Here is a 17,140-nt window from a genome sequence, read left to right as displayed (position 1 = left end):
TGACCTGAGCTCTCACGGTTTCGCATCTAACCCCTTACAGATATCACCTGTGGTATACTCACCTGTAAGACTGAATATTGGGATCTGGATACGAGAGTATATTCAAGAGGTGGGACACATGAATGAGTTTAAGTTATTAAAACATCTAATCCGTATCCTGATCAGATTGAAAATTGTGTGAGAATTTAAAGTGGATCAGCATATCGACAATCTAAGTGAATTGTTTAATTCTGGGTATGAAATTAAAGCTTAACGGTACTAGTGACTTGTCTGATAGCTGATATGATTCCCTAACATGCTCACCAAAAATATGTTTGTAAATATTTTACTTTCATTACATTCTGCATTTAAATTTCTGTATTTCATTTCTAGTTTAGAAACTTTATTAAAAATCCAAAACGATTTTTCATTTCTGCTTTATTTTCTGACAAACCAAAGTGGAAAGTTGATCGTTAGATTCTCAAAGTTAAAGCAGATGCAGGAAATTTCTGGACTGGAGGATGAGAAGAGCTTATCTTGATAAAATTTGATTATTGAAAAAGTCAAAAACAACTTCATTAACTTGATACTTGTTATTTTCAAAAAATGGTTGAAAATTCTTGAACAAAAATCAGTGTGTTTTGTCAAAAATCAACCAAGGTCATTAGGTTGGACTTGGTAGATAAAATTAAGTAATCAGGGTCATTAACTTGAACCTGAATACTTAAGTGGATTTCTAGAACTGATGAACAGTTGAAAAATTTTAAGTTTGTATAGATTGTAATGATTTATGTTTGAGAAACAGGTTATGGATTTCAAAATCCCCACGGCAACAAAATGACGAAGTTTGAACCAAAAATTCGAGTCCCAGCATACCGAGAGGGGGAGTCTGTGAAAGGGGGAGTCAGAATTCTGGATCAACTTTCAAAGGGGAGTTTGTAGATTAAGGATAGAGCCAGGATGGGATCCTGAACCTGTGAAGAGGAAGCGTTTACAATGAGAAGATAAATTGGAAAGAGAAAAAGACTGAAGACTCGACGCCGAAGACTTCGTCAACATCCAAGGGGGAGTCTGTTGGTGCATCTAGTGTCTGTTAACTACGTCTATATCGAGTCTTATGTCTAGATAGGAAAGAACAGTGCACAAATACCAAGAAAATGTAATTTAGTGGGTGATTCCGCTTGAAATGACAATAGGTCATTTTCAAGCGAAATCAGAATCATAGCTATTCCGGTAGAATACACACATGGTGACTTCGCTTGAAATCACTTGGAGCTAAATCAGGTAATTCCGCTTGAGCAGTTTCAAGCGGAATCAGTCCTCCTATATATATGTGTGTGGTGTGTTCATTTGGAGCAGAATCTGGTTAGTGTTTCTGAGCCGAGGTGCTGTCCGTTTGTCATTTGAACGTCTAAAAGCTCAGGAATTCAGTAATAGAAAGGAAATTGAAAAGGAACAAGCTGTTTGACATTGTTTGCATTGATTCCGCCTTTGTAAATGATGATGAACTACTCAACTTGACTGTTTAGGGTCACGTAACCGGTCCTACAATACCCGAGGTAGCAAGTTTGCTCAAGGCGTCTGCTATTTGGTTTTTTCCTCTGTGGACGTGATTGAGCGTGACACTGTCAAAGGAAGCTATGAGCTCTTTGGTCTTAGCCAAATATTTTGCCATTGATTCGTCCTTGGCTTCATAAGTTTCATTCACTTGGTTATTGACTAGCAGAGAGTCAACATATGCGTCGACCCTTGTTGCTCCCATAGATTGGGTCATTCTTAAGCCCGCGAGCAGCGCTTCATATTCTGCTTCATTGTTAGAGCATTCAAAATCGAAGCGCAGGGCGTACATTAGTCTTATCTCCTCTGGGCTGATTAACATGAGACACGCCCCGGAACCTTTTCCACTGGATGATCCGTCGGTGTACAATTTCCAAGTTTGCCTAGCTGTGCTGGATTCCGGTATGTCTTGGACCACAGGATCCGATATAACTTCTCCATCAGGAATCTCAGCCAAAAAATCGGCGATCACCTAGCCCTTAATCGCTGTTCGCTTTGGATATTCGATATTCGATATCTAGGGCTCCCAACTCGATTGCCCATTTAGCCAATCTTCCGGAGATCTCTGGCTTGTGCAAAATTTGCTGTAGCGGGTAATTTGTTAAGACTTGTACGTGATGCCCTTGAAAATATCTTCTGAGATGCCGGGTAGCGTGGACTAATGCCAGTACCAACTTTTCAAGTGTTGTATACCGCGTTTTAGGTCCCACCAGAACTCGGCTGATGTAATATATAGGCGTTTGTTTCCCATCTCTTTCCACCATGAGTACCGCGCTTACCGCATTGTGAGCCGCCGCCAGGTACATTTTGAGTAGTTCTTCTGGGTATGGCGCTGTCAACATGGGTAGTTTCTCGATAAAATGCTTCATGTCTTGCAGGACTTCTTCTGCTTCGCTGGTCCATTTGAAGTTTTTCTTGTTAAGGCAATCTTTCAACGTCTTTATAAATGGCAAAGATCTCTCGGCGTGTCCTGCCAGGAATCTGTTTATGGCCACTAGACGCCCATTTAACGCTTGTGCCTCTTTCAAAGTCCTGGGGGAGGGCATCCGTGTTATGGCGGCTCCTTTTTCCGGGTTAGCTTTAAAGCCGTCACGGGTGACCACCACCCCAAGAACTTTCCTTCTTCTACCCCAAATGAACATTTCTTGGGGTTGAGCTTAATGTTGTATTCTCTGAGCTTTTGGAAGGTTTCTTCAATGTCTTCAAGCATTTGTTTTTCTTCTCTGCTCTTGATTACCAAATCATCGACATATACTTCCAAATTCCTGCCGATTTGCTTTTCAAAAGCCTTATCCATGAGGCGCTGGTAAGTTGCTCTGGCGTTTCGAAGGCCAAAAGGCATTTTAGTATAGCAGAAAATGCCCACATCGGTGTGGAATGTCGTTTTTTCCTCGTCTTCTCTTGATATTTTGATCTGGTGGTAACCTTTATAGGCGTCTAGAAAGCACTTGTACCTATAAGGGACCAGGGAGTCAACCTTGAAGTCCATTTCTTGCAGCGGATAGGCGTCTTTGGGGCATGCTTTGTTCAAGTCTTTGAAGTCAATGCACATCCGCCATGTACCGTCTGGTTTCTTTACCATTACAGGGTTTGATACCCAAGTGTGATACTTTGTTTCCCTAAGTATTCCAGCTTCCACCATCTTTCGTACTTCTTTGACTACCGCTGCTTTTCGGTCAGGAGCCATGCTCCGTTTACCTTGCGCGGCCAATTTAATGCCCGGGAGTGTGGCTAACTTGTGCTCTGCCTTATCCCGGGGTATTCCAGTCATATCAGAGTGCTCAAAGACGAAGATGTCAGCATTCCTTCTCAGCAACTGTTTTATGTTGTTTTTAACTTCAGGGGATAGAATATCCCCTATTGTCACTGTTTGCTCTGGATGGCGTGTGCTTAGTACCCACCTTTCTGGGCCAATAGCACCGGTAGGCCCTTGTCAGCATCTTTTGGTATCCAATACTTCTCCCAGTTTATCCCGGTATACCGTTGCGATACCCCGCGGGGTTGGGTACTTCATGAACCCACGCGTCGTAGAGACTATGGCATCCAATTTTCCCAGGGTAAACCTTCCGATGATCACATTGTGGTAAGACTCAGTGCGTACCACAAGGAATGTGAGGAGTATGGTTCTTTCCCGGGGGGTTGTCCGAACGTAACTGGGAAAGTAATTTCGCCAATTGGATCGACCTTTTCTCCAGTGAAGCCTTTAATAGGGGCGTGTACTGACTCAAACAGTCTTATGTCTTCTGGTTGCATTCTATTGAAGCAATGCTCGTAGATGATATCTTCGGAACTCCCGGTGTCTACCAGGATCCTCCTCATATTGTAATCACCTACCGCAGCGGATATGATTAGGGCGTCAGTGGTGAGGTGCAAATCTTCCACGCGTGGCTCGATTGTCATGGTTGCCAGCATCCAGGTTCGAGCGTGGAGAAACTCCGTTTAGCCCCCTTTCCCTTATCGGCGTACACCATGTTTAGCTCTCGCTGTCTCTTACCCACCCCTTTATCATTTTCTTCTTTAATGGGAGGCAGGCCCTGTTTTATATCTCGCACCAGATGAGAGCCAACTTACCCGCCTTCACGAAATACTCGATCTGCTTCTTTAATTGAAAACAGTCGTTGGTATCATGGCCGCTCTCTTTGTGGTATTCACAGTACTTGCTGGTGTCTTTGTTGGGGGTGTCCTTCAACGGCTTTGGAGGATTAAACTTGAGGTTTTCAGAGGCCAGGATCTCTGTCAGTGTTTTGCTCAAGTTAGGGTAGTCGGATCGCAGTTTAGAAGAGGACTTGTTTCTTGAGTAGGTGTTTCTGGACCTATTATATACCGCGAGTCTGTTCTATCACTTTTTTGGTATCGGTCTCCTCTACCTTTACCTTTGGAGCTCTGCTGCTCTCTGTCATCCTGGCTTTTCTGAGCCTCCTTCTTTCTGTTAGCCTTCTTTCCTCAGGATTTCGTCTATGGTGGGAGGTACGCCATCCCTCCCATAAAGTGTTCTTAACAATTAGTCGTCATTTACTCCTTGTAGGAAAGCTCCACACGCTAGATCATTCGTGACACCTGGGATTTCCAGGCTTTCTTTGTTGAATCTAACGATGAAATTCTCCACCGTTCCATTTTCTCGCCGACGAATGTGCAAGAGTTCGTTTCGATCCTTTGTGTGCCTTCTCTGTTGGCTGAATTGCAACGTGAATTTGGCCTCTAGATCTTCAAAGCTATCGATTTCCCCGACAGGCAGGCTATCCCACCAGACCCGGGCTGCTTCTACCAGTGTTTGGACAAACACCTTACACCAGAGGGGCATGGGCCAACATGCTACTTCCCAAGCGCTCTTAAACAGGTTGAGATGGTCATCAGGGTCACCTAGACCATCGTACTTGCCCACAGTTTGAGGCATCTTGGCTTTCTCCTTTATTGGAGCCTTAGCTATTCTTCTGGTGAATTTGGACTTGAAAGTAGCGTCCACCGGTTTGTATAGTCTAGTGAGATCATCTTCTTCAATGTTAATGGGGATGGGTCGCTCCGCCCTGGCTGGTTCCATGGACAATTGGGGGTTGAGCCGGGGTAATGTTTAGTGTAGGGCTAGGGCCTCCGCCTGGAGAAAACGAGGTCTAGATGCATTTCCTCTATCATACACAGGTTCCGCAATTGGCGGGGTCTGACTGTAAGCCGGTTGGGATGTTGGAAAAGTCCACCAAGGTGGCATATAAGCCGCGTATGGCGACTGCTGAGCATAGCCTTGCGCCGCCCCCTGGGGAGTGTATGTTGGAGTGTTGTATGGAGGTAAATACCCGTATGGGGGCGCGTAATAGTATCCTGGGAAGTAAGCTTGATTTCCCGGCGTCACCGAGGCGTTCATGATCCCTGTAGGCATGACAACTGGCTGATGCGGTGGAGTGGATAATGCCGCCGTTAGTGCTGCTGAGTATAAAGGCGGCATGGCGTATGTTACCAATGGCTGATAGTATTGGGCCAGGCTCGTCTGTGGTGCAATAGTACCTGGGCTTGCAGATGTGATAACTGGCATAGTGCTATGACATATAGTCTGTGCACTCATGGGTGACGCCAGGGTGAAGACATTAACGTCTGTGGTAGTTGGTTTCGCTGACCGGAACTGCAAGGAGGTGTATGAGAAAAGATCTGTCGTTGTCATCCTAGAAGAGACAGCAGAGGTGCCTGCAAAACCTGGTGGTGGTACTTCCGCCTCAAATTCTAGGTCGAGCGACCTGGTCACAGCAGGTGAAGCTGGCATGGTGGTAACAGGGTTTGTTTCCAGCGATGGGTTGCTGGTTGTCATTGCCTGACTCTGTGTTACTGTCGTGTTCTGATCGCTTGCCATTGGGTTCAGTCTTGCTGTCATTACCGAACGGTCCCACGGATGGCGCCAATGAAGAAACACTGACCTTATGGGTAAGCTCCGGCTAGGACTTCAACTCTTTGGAGATCCGAACAGCTGACTGCAAAATAGAACACCGTTAAGGACTCGTTACAGGAATGGGGTTATTCCTGTAACCACCCTCCAGCGTGAGAATAAGTCTCGGTTTGGGAGAAAGTAAGAATGTAGAGAGAAGAAGAGTAAAGGAGAGCAAGATGATCATACCTTAGATGTTTACCTCTATTTATAGTTTATCATTAGGGTTTCCCTTAACTTAGGATGGGCTCCGATAAGTTAGGGATTTGCATGATCTTCCCAAAAGATTGGGGATTTGGTTACGTGGTTTATCCATGCAGAATAGAACATTCTAGAATAAACGTTTATAATTAAATATTTATGATAAAATAATAGGTAATAACCGGGTCGGGTTAGCCGATCCGGGTCATACCTCGTCAATTACGTAAGATTCAAAAAGAAAAAATATAATCCAAGATTTAAGAATCTTTAGTAGATGTTTACATTTAAGTTATTATGTGTTGTTGACCATAACTTTGAATTTATAAGGATCTTTAGTAGATGTTTACATTCTACATATGGATAGCCATAACTTCGAATTTATAATTCTATAGAGTGTAGATGGTCTGAGATGCTTTAGAACCAGTCAAATGAATCTTGTTGACCTTGCCGGGTAAGAAAGGCAAAAGTCAACAGGTGCAGCTGGAGAGCGTTTGAAAGAAGCTGGTAATATTAGCAGTTCGCTTTCACAGCTTGGGTAAGTCATACATTTGGTTACATTTTCAAATTGTTTTTTTATAATTGTTTGATTACATTTATAAATCTATTTCTTATTGGTTCTGGATTTGCAGAAACTTCATTAACAGCAGTTTAAACTTTGCTCAGTAGATTATTAAACCCACAAGAAGCCCAGTTTTGTAACTTACATTCTGATGTGCTTGTGGACTTTTGGCTCTGCTCATTGGTTGTGTTCAACCATTAAGTCATCATTGTGATTTAGGTTGTTCAAGAGGTCTAGGTTAAGCCATTCAAGTAGGTCAAATAAAAACAACAGCTGAAAGGGGACCGAGTCGAATGGGTCGAACAAGTCGAATGGGTCAACTGGGTTAGCTGAATGGCAACATAGCATAATATTTACTCTAAAACAACCATGATTAAGTAGAATGGGTAGACTGGCACAATTCTTAGATTAAAGAAACCCCACTATAGTGAGCTGATTGAAATGTTTGAATATCGAAACTACTAGAGAACGCACAATGCAGAATAAGATAGGAATTAAATTTGGTCATGTAATGTTAACATACTAAAATGGTAAGGAGATGCTTTATGTAGGATCGATATACGACCTGAATGAGTCGATCCGAGTCAAATCAAAGTCACTAGAGGGGCGGAAATGGATTGTTATTTGTGTATGTAACAGGGGGTTAATCTCCTGAGTCTGCACAGTTATTGAAGGCTCTTAAAGAAAGTTTTGCAACTGAAAAGGCAGCTGGTGAAGAAGGTGAAAATGAAGAGAAAAGTTCATCAAGCTCATCTGAATCAGAGATTGATGAAACTGAACGTTTGAGAAGAATTAGGGCTGATATCGAAAAGAAAAACAGTTAAAGAGAAAAAGGAGAGAAACTGGCAGCACTTCGTTACAACTTCTCCAATTCGTACCAAATGAAAAACCCAAGACCCATATTTATAGGGCCACCATTTCTCACAAAACCAACATGTTCCGTTCCGCACGAAATGGCTACATACACAAATAACTATACATTTTGACACTTTAACCCCCTGTTACAAGCTACCGACATGGCCTAGACTGTTGACGTAGGCGATAGACATCTTGTACCAACACTTTAACTATATATAAGTTTTGTGGACTGCATCAAAAAAGGTCAATTGGCAAAAGACTAAAGCAGCCTTATTGGTATGTCATCATGGTTGTATCTTTGGAATTAAATAATGTGATTTCTTCCTAAATGTATTTGTTATATATTTAAAGCTAGAGTCATTAAGTGGGTACAAAACATTATAGAAAAATAAAAAACATTAACAGCCTTATTAGTATTTTATTGATGATCACTAAATTTCAGAAACTAATTAGGAGCAGTGTTATATCTAGACTCAAGGAACCCGTAGCAGATGATCTCTTCTTATTTTTCACCTTCTCAAGCTCAACTTATAAACATGTTCTTATTTTTAGTTCAGAGGTTATGTCTCGGATACTGGATTCGTATGCATATACACATAAAACTTTACATCCGATGGGCAATACTGCAGCAGAGGTTTTTTCTGATCTATTACTTCAATAAGTATTTTAAATATTTATGTGGATCAAACTTTTGTTTTGATGTATTAGATATTTTCTTTAATTTTGGTATATCAAAAGGCATGGTAAAGATCATTATATTAAAATATCAACAATTATGTGTCTTGAACTGGATTTCTAATAAAACATGTTGTAAGATATAGTATTTGGCTTTGCTTCCTCTGCTTGAATAGATAGTCAAACAACAATTTATTCTTTATATTAGTTAATAATAATAGTAATTTACAATGCCGGTTTAGTTTTTGTTGATCAGAAACAACCTTTTTGTATATTTTGGTTGAGTCAAACCGAACACTTGTTGATACCGTTTTGGTCATATCATGACTCTATTTTTGTTGTTTTCTTTTTCAGTCCCAGCGGTTCCGTATTTGGTCGAAATTGTTGTTGTTCGTTATGCAAGTCTTTATAGTGTTTTCAGTTGGTATAAAACATGGATTGGTATTTTTTTAAGCCTATCGGGTTGATAATATAGATCTGCAACTTATATATGCCTTATTTATCGTTGTAAAGAGTTTGAATTATGTTCTCGCCTTGTATTGTCGACTCCGCCGCAACACGCGGGTTTCCCATTAGTCATTTCACAATGCTTTTAGTTACATACTTAGGTTTTTCATTTTTTTAAATGGGTGTTCAAACTATTTAAATATTTCACATTTTTTTTCTTTTTGCAGAAATGGGGTACTCGCTATTTAAAATAGTGAATGCAGATGACTGAAAACAAGAAAAAATAAAATCCCAATTTGAATAAGTGAATTCAACTTTGAAAGCTTTTATATATTTAGCTTTCATTATTTATATTTAGTATATATTTTTGAAATTTTTTCATAATATGCTTTTATATATTTAGCTTTCTTTATTTATATTTAATATATATTTTAAATTTTTTCATAATATGTAAATTTTAAAAAATCTAAGAAGATAGTTTTATTTTATTTCAAAATTTTTAGAATAAATCAGTGTTTAGTATAAATTGTATTGAGATGCAGAAAAGATAAATACTATCGTATATATAGAATTTTAATAAATATTAAATACTACATTTTATAATGAGTTAATTAGAATAGTTAGTCACTGTGGTTTGCACAAAATAACATACTTAGATATTATTAGTATAAAATCACCTTCTAGGGTATTAACTTTTCATTTTGTAACGTTTGTAGGTATCAACTTCTAGGGTATTAACATAGTTTAGGGGTGTGCAAAAAACCGAATTAACCGAACCATAACCAAATTAACCAACAAAACCGAACCGAAAAAACCGAACTAAATAAAAAACCGGTGGGTCGGTTAATGGTTTTTTTAAAAACCGAATGTAGCGGGCCGGTTATGGTTATCATTTTTTCCATACCCACCATAACCGAACCGAACCGACATGTAATAAATCTTTGTAGGATTTAGGACTTTTCACCATATTTTTGATATTTGATGTTTTTTTACTGAAGATTTTTGGTACTTATTGGTTTTTCATGTCATTTTGTGGTTTTGGTTGAATGTTTATTTGAATTTATGGAATGTACCATATCACTTTATTTGAATATTTGATAATAATTGATATTAATATTACAGATTATATGTATTTTTTATACTATGTATTATACTAATATATACAAATATGCAATAACAATTTATTTCATGTTAAAAAAATTAAGCTATTTTTCTAAGATAAATACACAGTTAACCACCCATAACCGACCCGCTATAACCATCAAAACCGAATAACCATAACCACCATAACCGATCGGTTATGGTTATCCAGTAACCGACATCGTGGTTACGGTTATGGTTTTTGGTCAAAACCGACCCAAACCGACCCATGCACACCCCTAACATAGTTAGTCCTTGTGGTTTGCACAAAATAACATACTTAGGTACTAATAGAATGTAGTTTTAAACCTACAAATAACGTTAATACCTCCAAACGTTACAAAATGAAAAGTTAATACCCTACAATGTGATTTTAAACTATTAGTACCTACGTATGTTACTTTGGACAAACAACAGGGACTAACTATGCAATTAACTCTTTTATAATACTAGTTAAGATTCTATTTTCACAATATATAAACAAACTCTCTTTACTAAGTAGTTCTAAAATATAAGTAAGGGGCTGTTTATTTCTACTCTTAAAAGGCTCTTAATGGTCTAGATATTTTACTGGTTTAACACTAAATGGTTTAAATTATTTGTTTCGTGAGCAGATGTCTGAATGGTTCAGACATTTGTCTTTGAATGATTAAGCATTATACTGAGTTTGAATGGTTAAAACCTCTTATCTGAACTAGTCAAAAATTTACATCTGAATGATTAAACATTATACTTACTCTTAATATTTCAGACCTTTTACTGATTCAATACTTAAGGGTTCAAGTCTATTACTAGTTTAACACTTACTCATTTAAAAGTTACCTAACAACCCCTAAAAATAATATGAGTTAATAGAAAAATAAGACATATCTCATTTAAGAAACCCTAAGAAGTATATATAGAATGTTAATAAACATTAAATACTATATGTTATAGTAGTTAAGATTCTATTTTCACAAAAAAAAAAAAAAAAAAAAAAAAAAAAACCACATTAGTGTCAGATATTTAGAAAATGGCTGATCTTAATGCACCCAATTCATTACTAGTTGTACTCTTCTCACAAGAAGAATAAAAAGGCATTAGATGTGTTACATAGTTAGAAAATGGTTGATCTAAATACACCTCATTTTCACTGATTTGTAGTTTCCTCATCTTGTGAGAAAAACAAAATAATAGCCCCACACTTGCCCTACTCATAAACATAAACATGTGAGATGAGAGGGCTGCATTTAGTAGCATTATTAGAAAACCTTATTTTTTTATAAGTAAATTTCTGTTTTCGTCCCCAAGGTTTGTCAATTTTAACTACTTTAGTCTAAAAATATAAGTTATAACAAATCCAACCCTGAAATTTGCATTTCTTAACGCTTTTCATCCCCCCTAAGGGTGCTTTTTCGTTTAATTCTTAGGGATGAAAGGCGTTAAGAAATGCAAACCTTAGGGATGAAAAGCGTTAATAAATGCAAACCTTAGGGATGCTTTTGTTAGAAATTAGATTTTTGGACTAAAGTAGTTAAAATGGACAAACCTCAGGGACGAAAACAGAAATTTACTCTTTTTTTTTTTTTTTTTTTATAAAAACAAACTCTATTTACCAAGTAGTTCTAGAATACAAATAACCATATCACACTTGTGCCAGTGATCCGCAGACCAATTGGTTTGGGGGAGGTGAGAAGGTTTACCCACTTATGTGGGGTTCTAGTCCGGGAGGTCTCAGGGTCAAATCCTGCGAGGGCGAACTGTGACACCGGTTCAACCTGTCAATAATATGCCAACCGCGAAATTCTACTCGTGACCTGGGTGATCAAAGGTCAAAAGCCTAACCGGATGATTTAGCCGTCAAAAAAAAAAAAAAAAAACCATATCACATTTGTCAAGGATTCGCCCACATATGCATACACGGATGATCTTCTCTTCTCTCCTTTCTTTCTCTCTCCGCCCTCTCAACTCTAGTACTCTACGTTGGTTTCACATTCCTCACGAACGACAAAAAATTCCCATTAGGTATACGCTACTGAAAGAAAGGTCACTCACAATACAAACTTTATTGTATCACACGGATTCAACTTAAAATAAAAGGAAAAGATTACTATATTATACATATTCTGGAAATACATAACAACTAAATCTAATAAAAAAAAAATAATCAAAAAAGCCTATTCTCGTTGCTTTGAACTCCATGTGTGACTGGTGCTTGAGCTTTTATTTTTCTAAAGTACCATACCCCGGCCCCTATTCCGATCGCTCCGGCTACTGACACTGCAGTTGCTGTTCCTGTAAAATAAAAACCCAAAGCTTTTAAATGGACCCGAAAATCGCGTGGACACGCATATTTGAGAGTTGACAAAAAATGACCTGTTTAATCTGATTTTTTATGGTGTTTGCACATTATACTCTTAAATTAGATATTTAGGGCTTGTTTGGTTTATTCAGATCTGAATGGTTAAGATCTAACCAAATCAGACATCCATGTCTGAACCATTCAGCTTCATTCACAATTTGAACCATTCACACCTTATTTCACCCATTCAGACATCATTCTTCTTGAAACCAAACGCTCTGAATGCACTGTAATCTGACCGAATCAGATGTGGACCTCTGAATGGTAAACAAACAGGACCTTACATTGAAAATTACAAATGTTCATAAAAATTACTCTTTAAACAATAGAATATGATGTTTTTTTTTTATTTTTATTTTAGCTTTAGCATAAAATTCCTATTAGTTTAAGTGATTACGTAAAGCAAAATTTTAATGACGTTAACAAATTAACAGGTTAAATGGGTCAACAAGTGAATCTGTCAAGTTGGTTGACCTGACCCTGACCCTGACCCGTTAGGTGAACACAAGGGTTCATTTTGAAAATGATTCGGATCTGTTTAAACTAAACACAAATATACTTATTTCGTATTAAGTTCATGTGTTTCATGTATATTTAAAAAAACTTAAAATGTATCTTAAAACATAAAGATTAGGGATGTCATTCTCACCTACAATTACTCGAGAACTCTTGTGTTGAGAATGATCTGCAGGACCAAAACTTGTTAGTCAACAACTTTTAGTGATGGACATTGAAAATCGTTAGAAAATGTCCGTCGTTAATAGTAACGTTACACGGTTTTGTATTTTTTTTTCTTTATTTGTTGTCATAACAAGGTTAAAACGTACCTTTGCAATAAGTTGTAACATTTCCTTTGTCACATAAGCATGAAAAACCATGTGTTTCGACATCGAATCCGCACGTACCACCGCCCTTACTCCCATCCTGACATTCGAGACACCGTGTTGTCACCGGGATATCGAAGTCTATCCGGATCCCGTACTCTGGGGCCGTGTTATACGTTTGTGACACCCCCAAATTCCTCCAATATACACTAGTATAAGTTTCACAATACTTCAGCATTAACCTTAGTGACTCAGTTGCTTTCGGGTAATACGAGCAACACGAGGTAGCACTACCCAAAGCGTGGGCACACTCGGGCAAATGCCTACACAAATAGCTAGCACTATCACATGTCGAGTCACATCGATCAGGGAATCTTTCACAATAGACCGGTTTTGGCTCCACTATCACATCATTTTCGCTACAATTGAAAAAAAGATAGTCGTTTTGCACGGATAACGAGAAATGGATACTTGTGTCTAGGCTAAACGGGCGGGTGGGCCGAAAACGCTCCCCATCTTGGCAACTCCACATGTACGGATCAGTAACGAGGATGTGAGGATCCGAGTAATCGATCCGACGGATGGGGTATCTGCCAGACGGGGTGCGGAGTTCGAGGTGGTTGTTTTCGGAGCATACTAGGAGGTTTCTATAGTAGGGGCTGCCACAACCATCATCAATGCCAAAAGGATAATTGATTTGTATGTCACCACAAGATGTCCTGCAAAGACTTGATTTAGATTTCACAAGGGTGCAAAGTGTAAATATCAGAAAATGTAGAAAAATGACATCTGAGTCCATGACAGAGATTTGTGGAAGGAGAAGACTGGTCCAGAAAACAAGAGTGAAGTGGGGATTTAGATATTATTGTTATATAAATATTATTTGTTTCTTTTTTTTTACTTTATTTTATTTGGAATTATCTTTTGCTTTTTTCTTTTTCTTTTTCTTTTCCAGGAGGTGCTCATTTTCCCCTTTATTTCCTTTACATTGTACTAAATAAATTCTTAACTTGCAAAGCAATATATGATATATACTTTCTTCATCTACAAGATTGATTTCAAAGTATCGAGAAAGACTTGTCTTGTGACCCAATTTCGACTGTCACTCTCCGCACTATTTTCTGCGGCATCCAGGTGAAGGGCGAGTACGGGTGACGCCGGTTCGTCTTGAATGGAAGGCGAGGTTTTACCGATTATTCCACTGGCGTGCCTTCAGGCGGGTGGAGGTCGGGTTTCCGCGCATCTGGGAGAGCCAAGGGGGCTGGCGGCGGTCGAGTAGTCGACTTTGGCCACAACGTCTGGTGTCACGGTGGTTGGCACGTCGTTCATTGCTGTTAAAAAAGACCAACAATATGTATCAGTATAAGGCTATGGAAATTTTTTGTACCCAAACTTAATAAAAGCCCAATTTGAATGTCCATTTGATTCTACAAAGATCAAACGTCAGCCCAAAGATAAATTTTACTTTGGGCTCACCACTAGTTTTGATTCTTTTTGTCGCAGACTCAGAAAGTCATAAAGTAATAAGCAGGAAACTGATAAATTTTATTTTTGTTAATATAAAAGGAAACTGAAACTGAAAGAAGTAAAATAAAAGTCTATAATGTCAGCAGTGAATCCGATTCTTTTTCGATTTGTCACTGTTAACAAAATGTGTGCTTAATTAGATATATACGTTTTCGACCCCCGGTCGAAAATCTCAAACTTCGTCACTGGGTATAAGATCGGTTTATTTTTAGCCACTTAGGTTATAGCCTAGTGGTCAAGAGGAATTATCACTTGTAAGGAGACCAAAGCATGTTAATTTTTGAAAAGAATTTAAGACTAAGATTTAAAAAATAAACCTTGTTTAAACCCAACCCATTGGCGTGTTAATTACCTTTGTTGTAATTCTAACATATGAACGGCTACGCGTTAAATGTGCGATTGTAATCTATATATATTAATAAATGAGATGATGTGGGCTATATGTCCTTAAATGGTGAAGCCATTTTGATGATGTGGCATCCATTTGTTTAGTAGAGTTTGATTTTGGGAGGGAATTGGTCTAATTATGTCTACACAATCCAAATTTCTAAATACACAAACCAAATCTCAAAATTTGGAGGCGGGATCCGACATTAGTTGGGTCGGACAAATGGGTTTCGAATTAACCCAATAACGATATGGATCTTATTTAATGTTTTTTCTCAATTATTGTACCCTAAATTATGAAAGATACACATTTTTTTTTTCTCTCTGTTCTCTCTCTATTCTACCTACCTTCTTGAAGCTTCTTCTTCAATCAACAATCTTTCAAAAATCTAAGGTAAAGTACATCATCAAGGCTTTATACTGTTTGTTTATGTTGTTTGATCTTCATTTTAATGATGAAAAAGTATTTTTTTTTTTTTTTTGTTAAAAACCGGTTCGGCAAATGCTAATTATCATTGTTGTTCTTCTATTTTTGTAGATCATTGCACATATAGAGAAGGTATGTAAACGAAACAAGATTTTTATGTATTTTAAGTGTTTAATCCCACTTTTTAAAGATTTTTTTGTATTTTTTGTGTTGTTCTTTATGATTTACATTATCCGATTTGAATGTTATGAAAGGATCATTTGTTGTTGATGTCTTTATTGAGTGATGTTCTTACTGATTCTTTTGTTTTGGTTTTATTTTTTCATGATTAACCCTAAATTTTATGCCACTGCCGGACTATCAATCTTCCTCGAACATGTTACAGGTAATTTTAGTTTTATTGTTTTTTTATTTTTTATTTTTTTTGCTAATTTTTTATCCGGTATAATGTTCTGTTTCTTCGCACATGATTGTATCCAAAGTTGATTTTATAAAGATTGTTTCGATTGCTAATAACGTTTTCTTTGTTCTTATTTCTGTAGATCCAATCAAAAAAATTAAAGGCAAGTTGTTTTAGTTAGTTGTTTATCATGTCTTCCCAATTTATGACAGTTATTGAATTTTGTTGAATTTGTTCTTCATGTGAATCCTTAATCTGTTATAAAAATTGGACTCCGATAATTCCTCAAACAAAAGAGGTTAGTTAAATTTTTTTATCTTTTTTAAGTTTGTAATATTTAATTTTATCCTTTCTGTTCAGATGTTTTTTTTAATTAGTAATATATGTTCTGAATGATTTATGGTTTGTATTTTCCCATGGTTAACCGTCAATCTTTTGTGAAATTCGTACTCGGAATGTTCGTCTACCAAAACAGGTTAGTTAAATGTTGTTGTTATTGTTTGTTTTTTGATGTATAGTCTTTCTTATTTCTTATTAAATTTTGTGTCACTATTTTTTTTAATTAGTAATATATGTTCTGAATGATTTGTTGTTTGTATTTTCCCATTGTGAACCCTCAATCTTTTTTGAAATTCGGACTCGGAATGTTCGTCTACAAAAAGAGGTTAGTTAAATGTTGTTGTTATTGTTTGTTTTTTGATATGTATACTCTTTCTTATTTCTTATTAAAATTTTCTATTTAGGCATAATTTTGAAACTTTATATCATTATCTTTTGAAGTTCATATTGTTAGTTTTGTCAGTTATGAGTTTTTCTATTTAGGTTTAAATATACCTTTAATTTCTTTCTAAAGATGTTTTTGTTTCCATAAACACATTACTGTTTTTAAGGTTAATTTTTGTATTCTCAATTATAACTTGGTTTCTATAATTAGACATTGTTTCTATAAATAAGTTACCGTTATATTTTTTTTTTTTTAAAATTTCCTTATTTCCTTTGCAGTTATGGATCCTAAAAACAACGCTCCTTCATTTTTAAAATTTATTGATGACTATCATCCTATATTTTTTGTATGTTTCTTTGGTTTTCATTTTATCAACAGAGAATAAGTTATTTAAGCTTATATGTTTTTTTTTGTTTCGATTCATAGGAAATACCGTATGATTTTGCAACCTTATTATGGGGAGGAAAAGTTCCATATGGTCAATGTCTTGAACTTATTGATGATGACTTATCCTGGGTCGTTAGACTTAAAATAAATGTTTCGGGACCTGTCTTAGGTGATGGATTCACCAAATTCGTTAAAGATTCTGGTCTCAAAAAGAATGATTATCTATTGGTCAAGGCTATTGGAATATCGACATTTTATGTTTCTGTATTTAAATCATACGTTTTCGAGAACTCCTTCAT

General features: G+C 37.2%; 2 protein-coding genes and 1 long non-coding RNA gene across 3 annotated transcripts; 1 reads left to right on the top strand and 2 right to left on the bottom strand.

The window, feature by feature from the left end:
* Positions 1-5,104: 5,104 nt before the first annotated feature.
* LOC110919659 (extensin-like) lies at positions 5,105-5,872 on the bottom strand. Its single transcript, XM_022163923.1, has one exon. The coding sequence runs from the start codon at positions 5,870-5,872 to the stop codon at positions 5,105-5,107; it is 768 nt and encodes a 255-aa protein (XP_022019615.1).
* A 5,961-nt stretch (positions 5,873-11,833) lies between these two features.
* Positions 11,834-13,835, bottom strand: LOC110916782. The gene is made up of 3 exons (XM_022161446.2): positions 12,993-13,835; positions 12,815-12,850; positions 11,834-12,098 (listed from the first exon to the last, which is right to left on the bottom strand). Exons 1-3 carry the CDS (start codon positions 13,786-13,788, stop codon positions 11,971-11,973), a joined length of 960 nt encoding a protein of 319 aa, XP_022017138.1. The 5' UTR covers positions 13,789-13,835; the 3' UTR covers positions 11,834-11,970.
* Positions 13,836-15,234: 1,399 nt separating this feature from the next.
* On the top strand, positions 15,235-16,386 carry LOC118488069. Its single transcript, XR_004883610.1, has 3 exons — positions 15,235-15,297; positions 15,442-15,715; positions 15,873-16,386. It is a non-coding gene; the product is annotated as an uncharacterized LOC118488069 (long non-coding RNA).
* The last annotated feature ends 754 nt before the right edge of the window (positions 16,387-17,140 follow it).

The sequence above is a fragment of the Helianthus annuus genome, chromosome 16 (assembly GCF_002127325.2).
Source record: "Helianthus annuus cultivar XRQ/B chromosome 16, HanXRQr2.0-SUNRISE, whole genome shotgun sequence".
In the NCBI taxonomy this organism is placed as follows: domain Eukaryota; kingdom Viridiplantae; phylum Streptophyta; class Magnoliopsida; order Asterales; family Asteraceae; genus Helianthus; species Helianthus annuus.
Note: the sequence above shows the minus strand (reverse complement) of the source record. Positions and strands in the feature narration are given on the sequence as shown.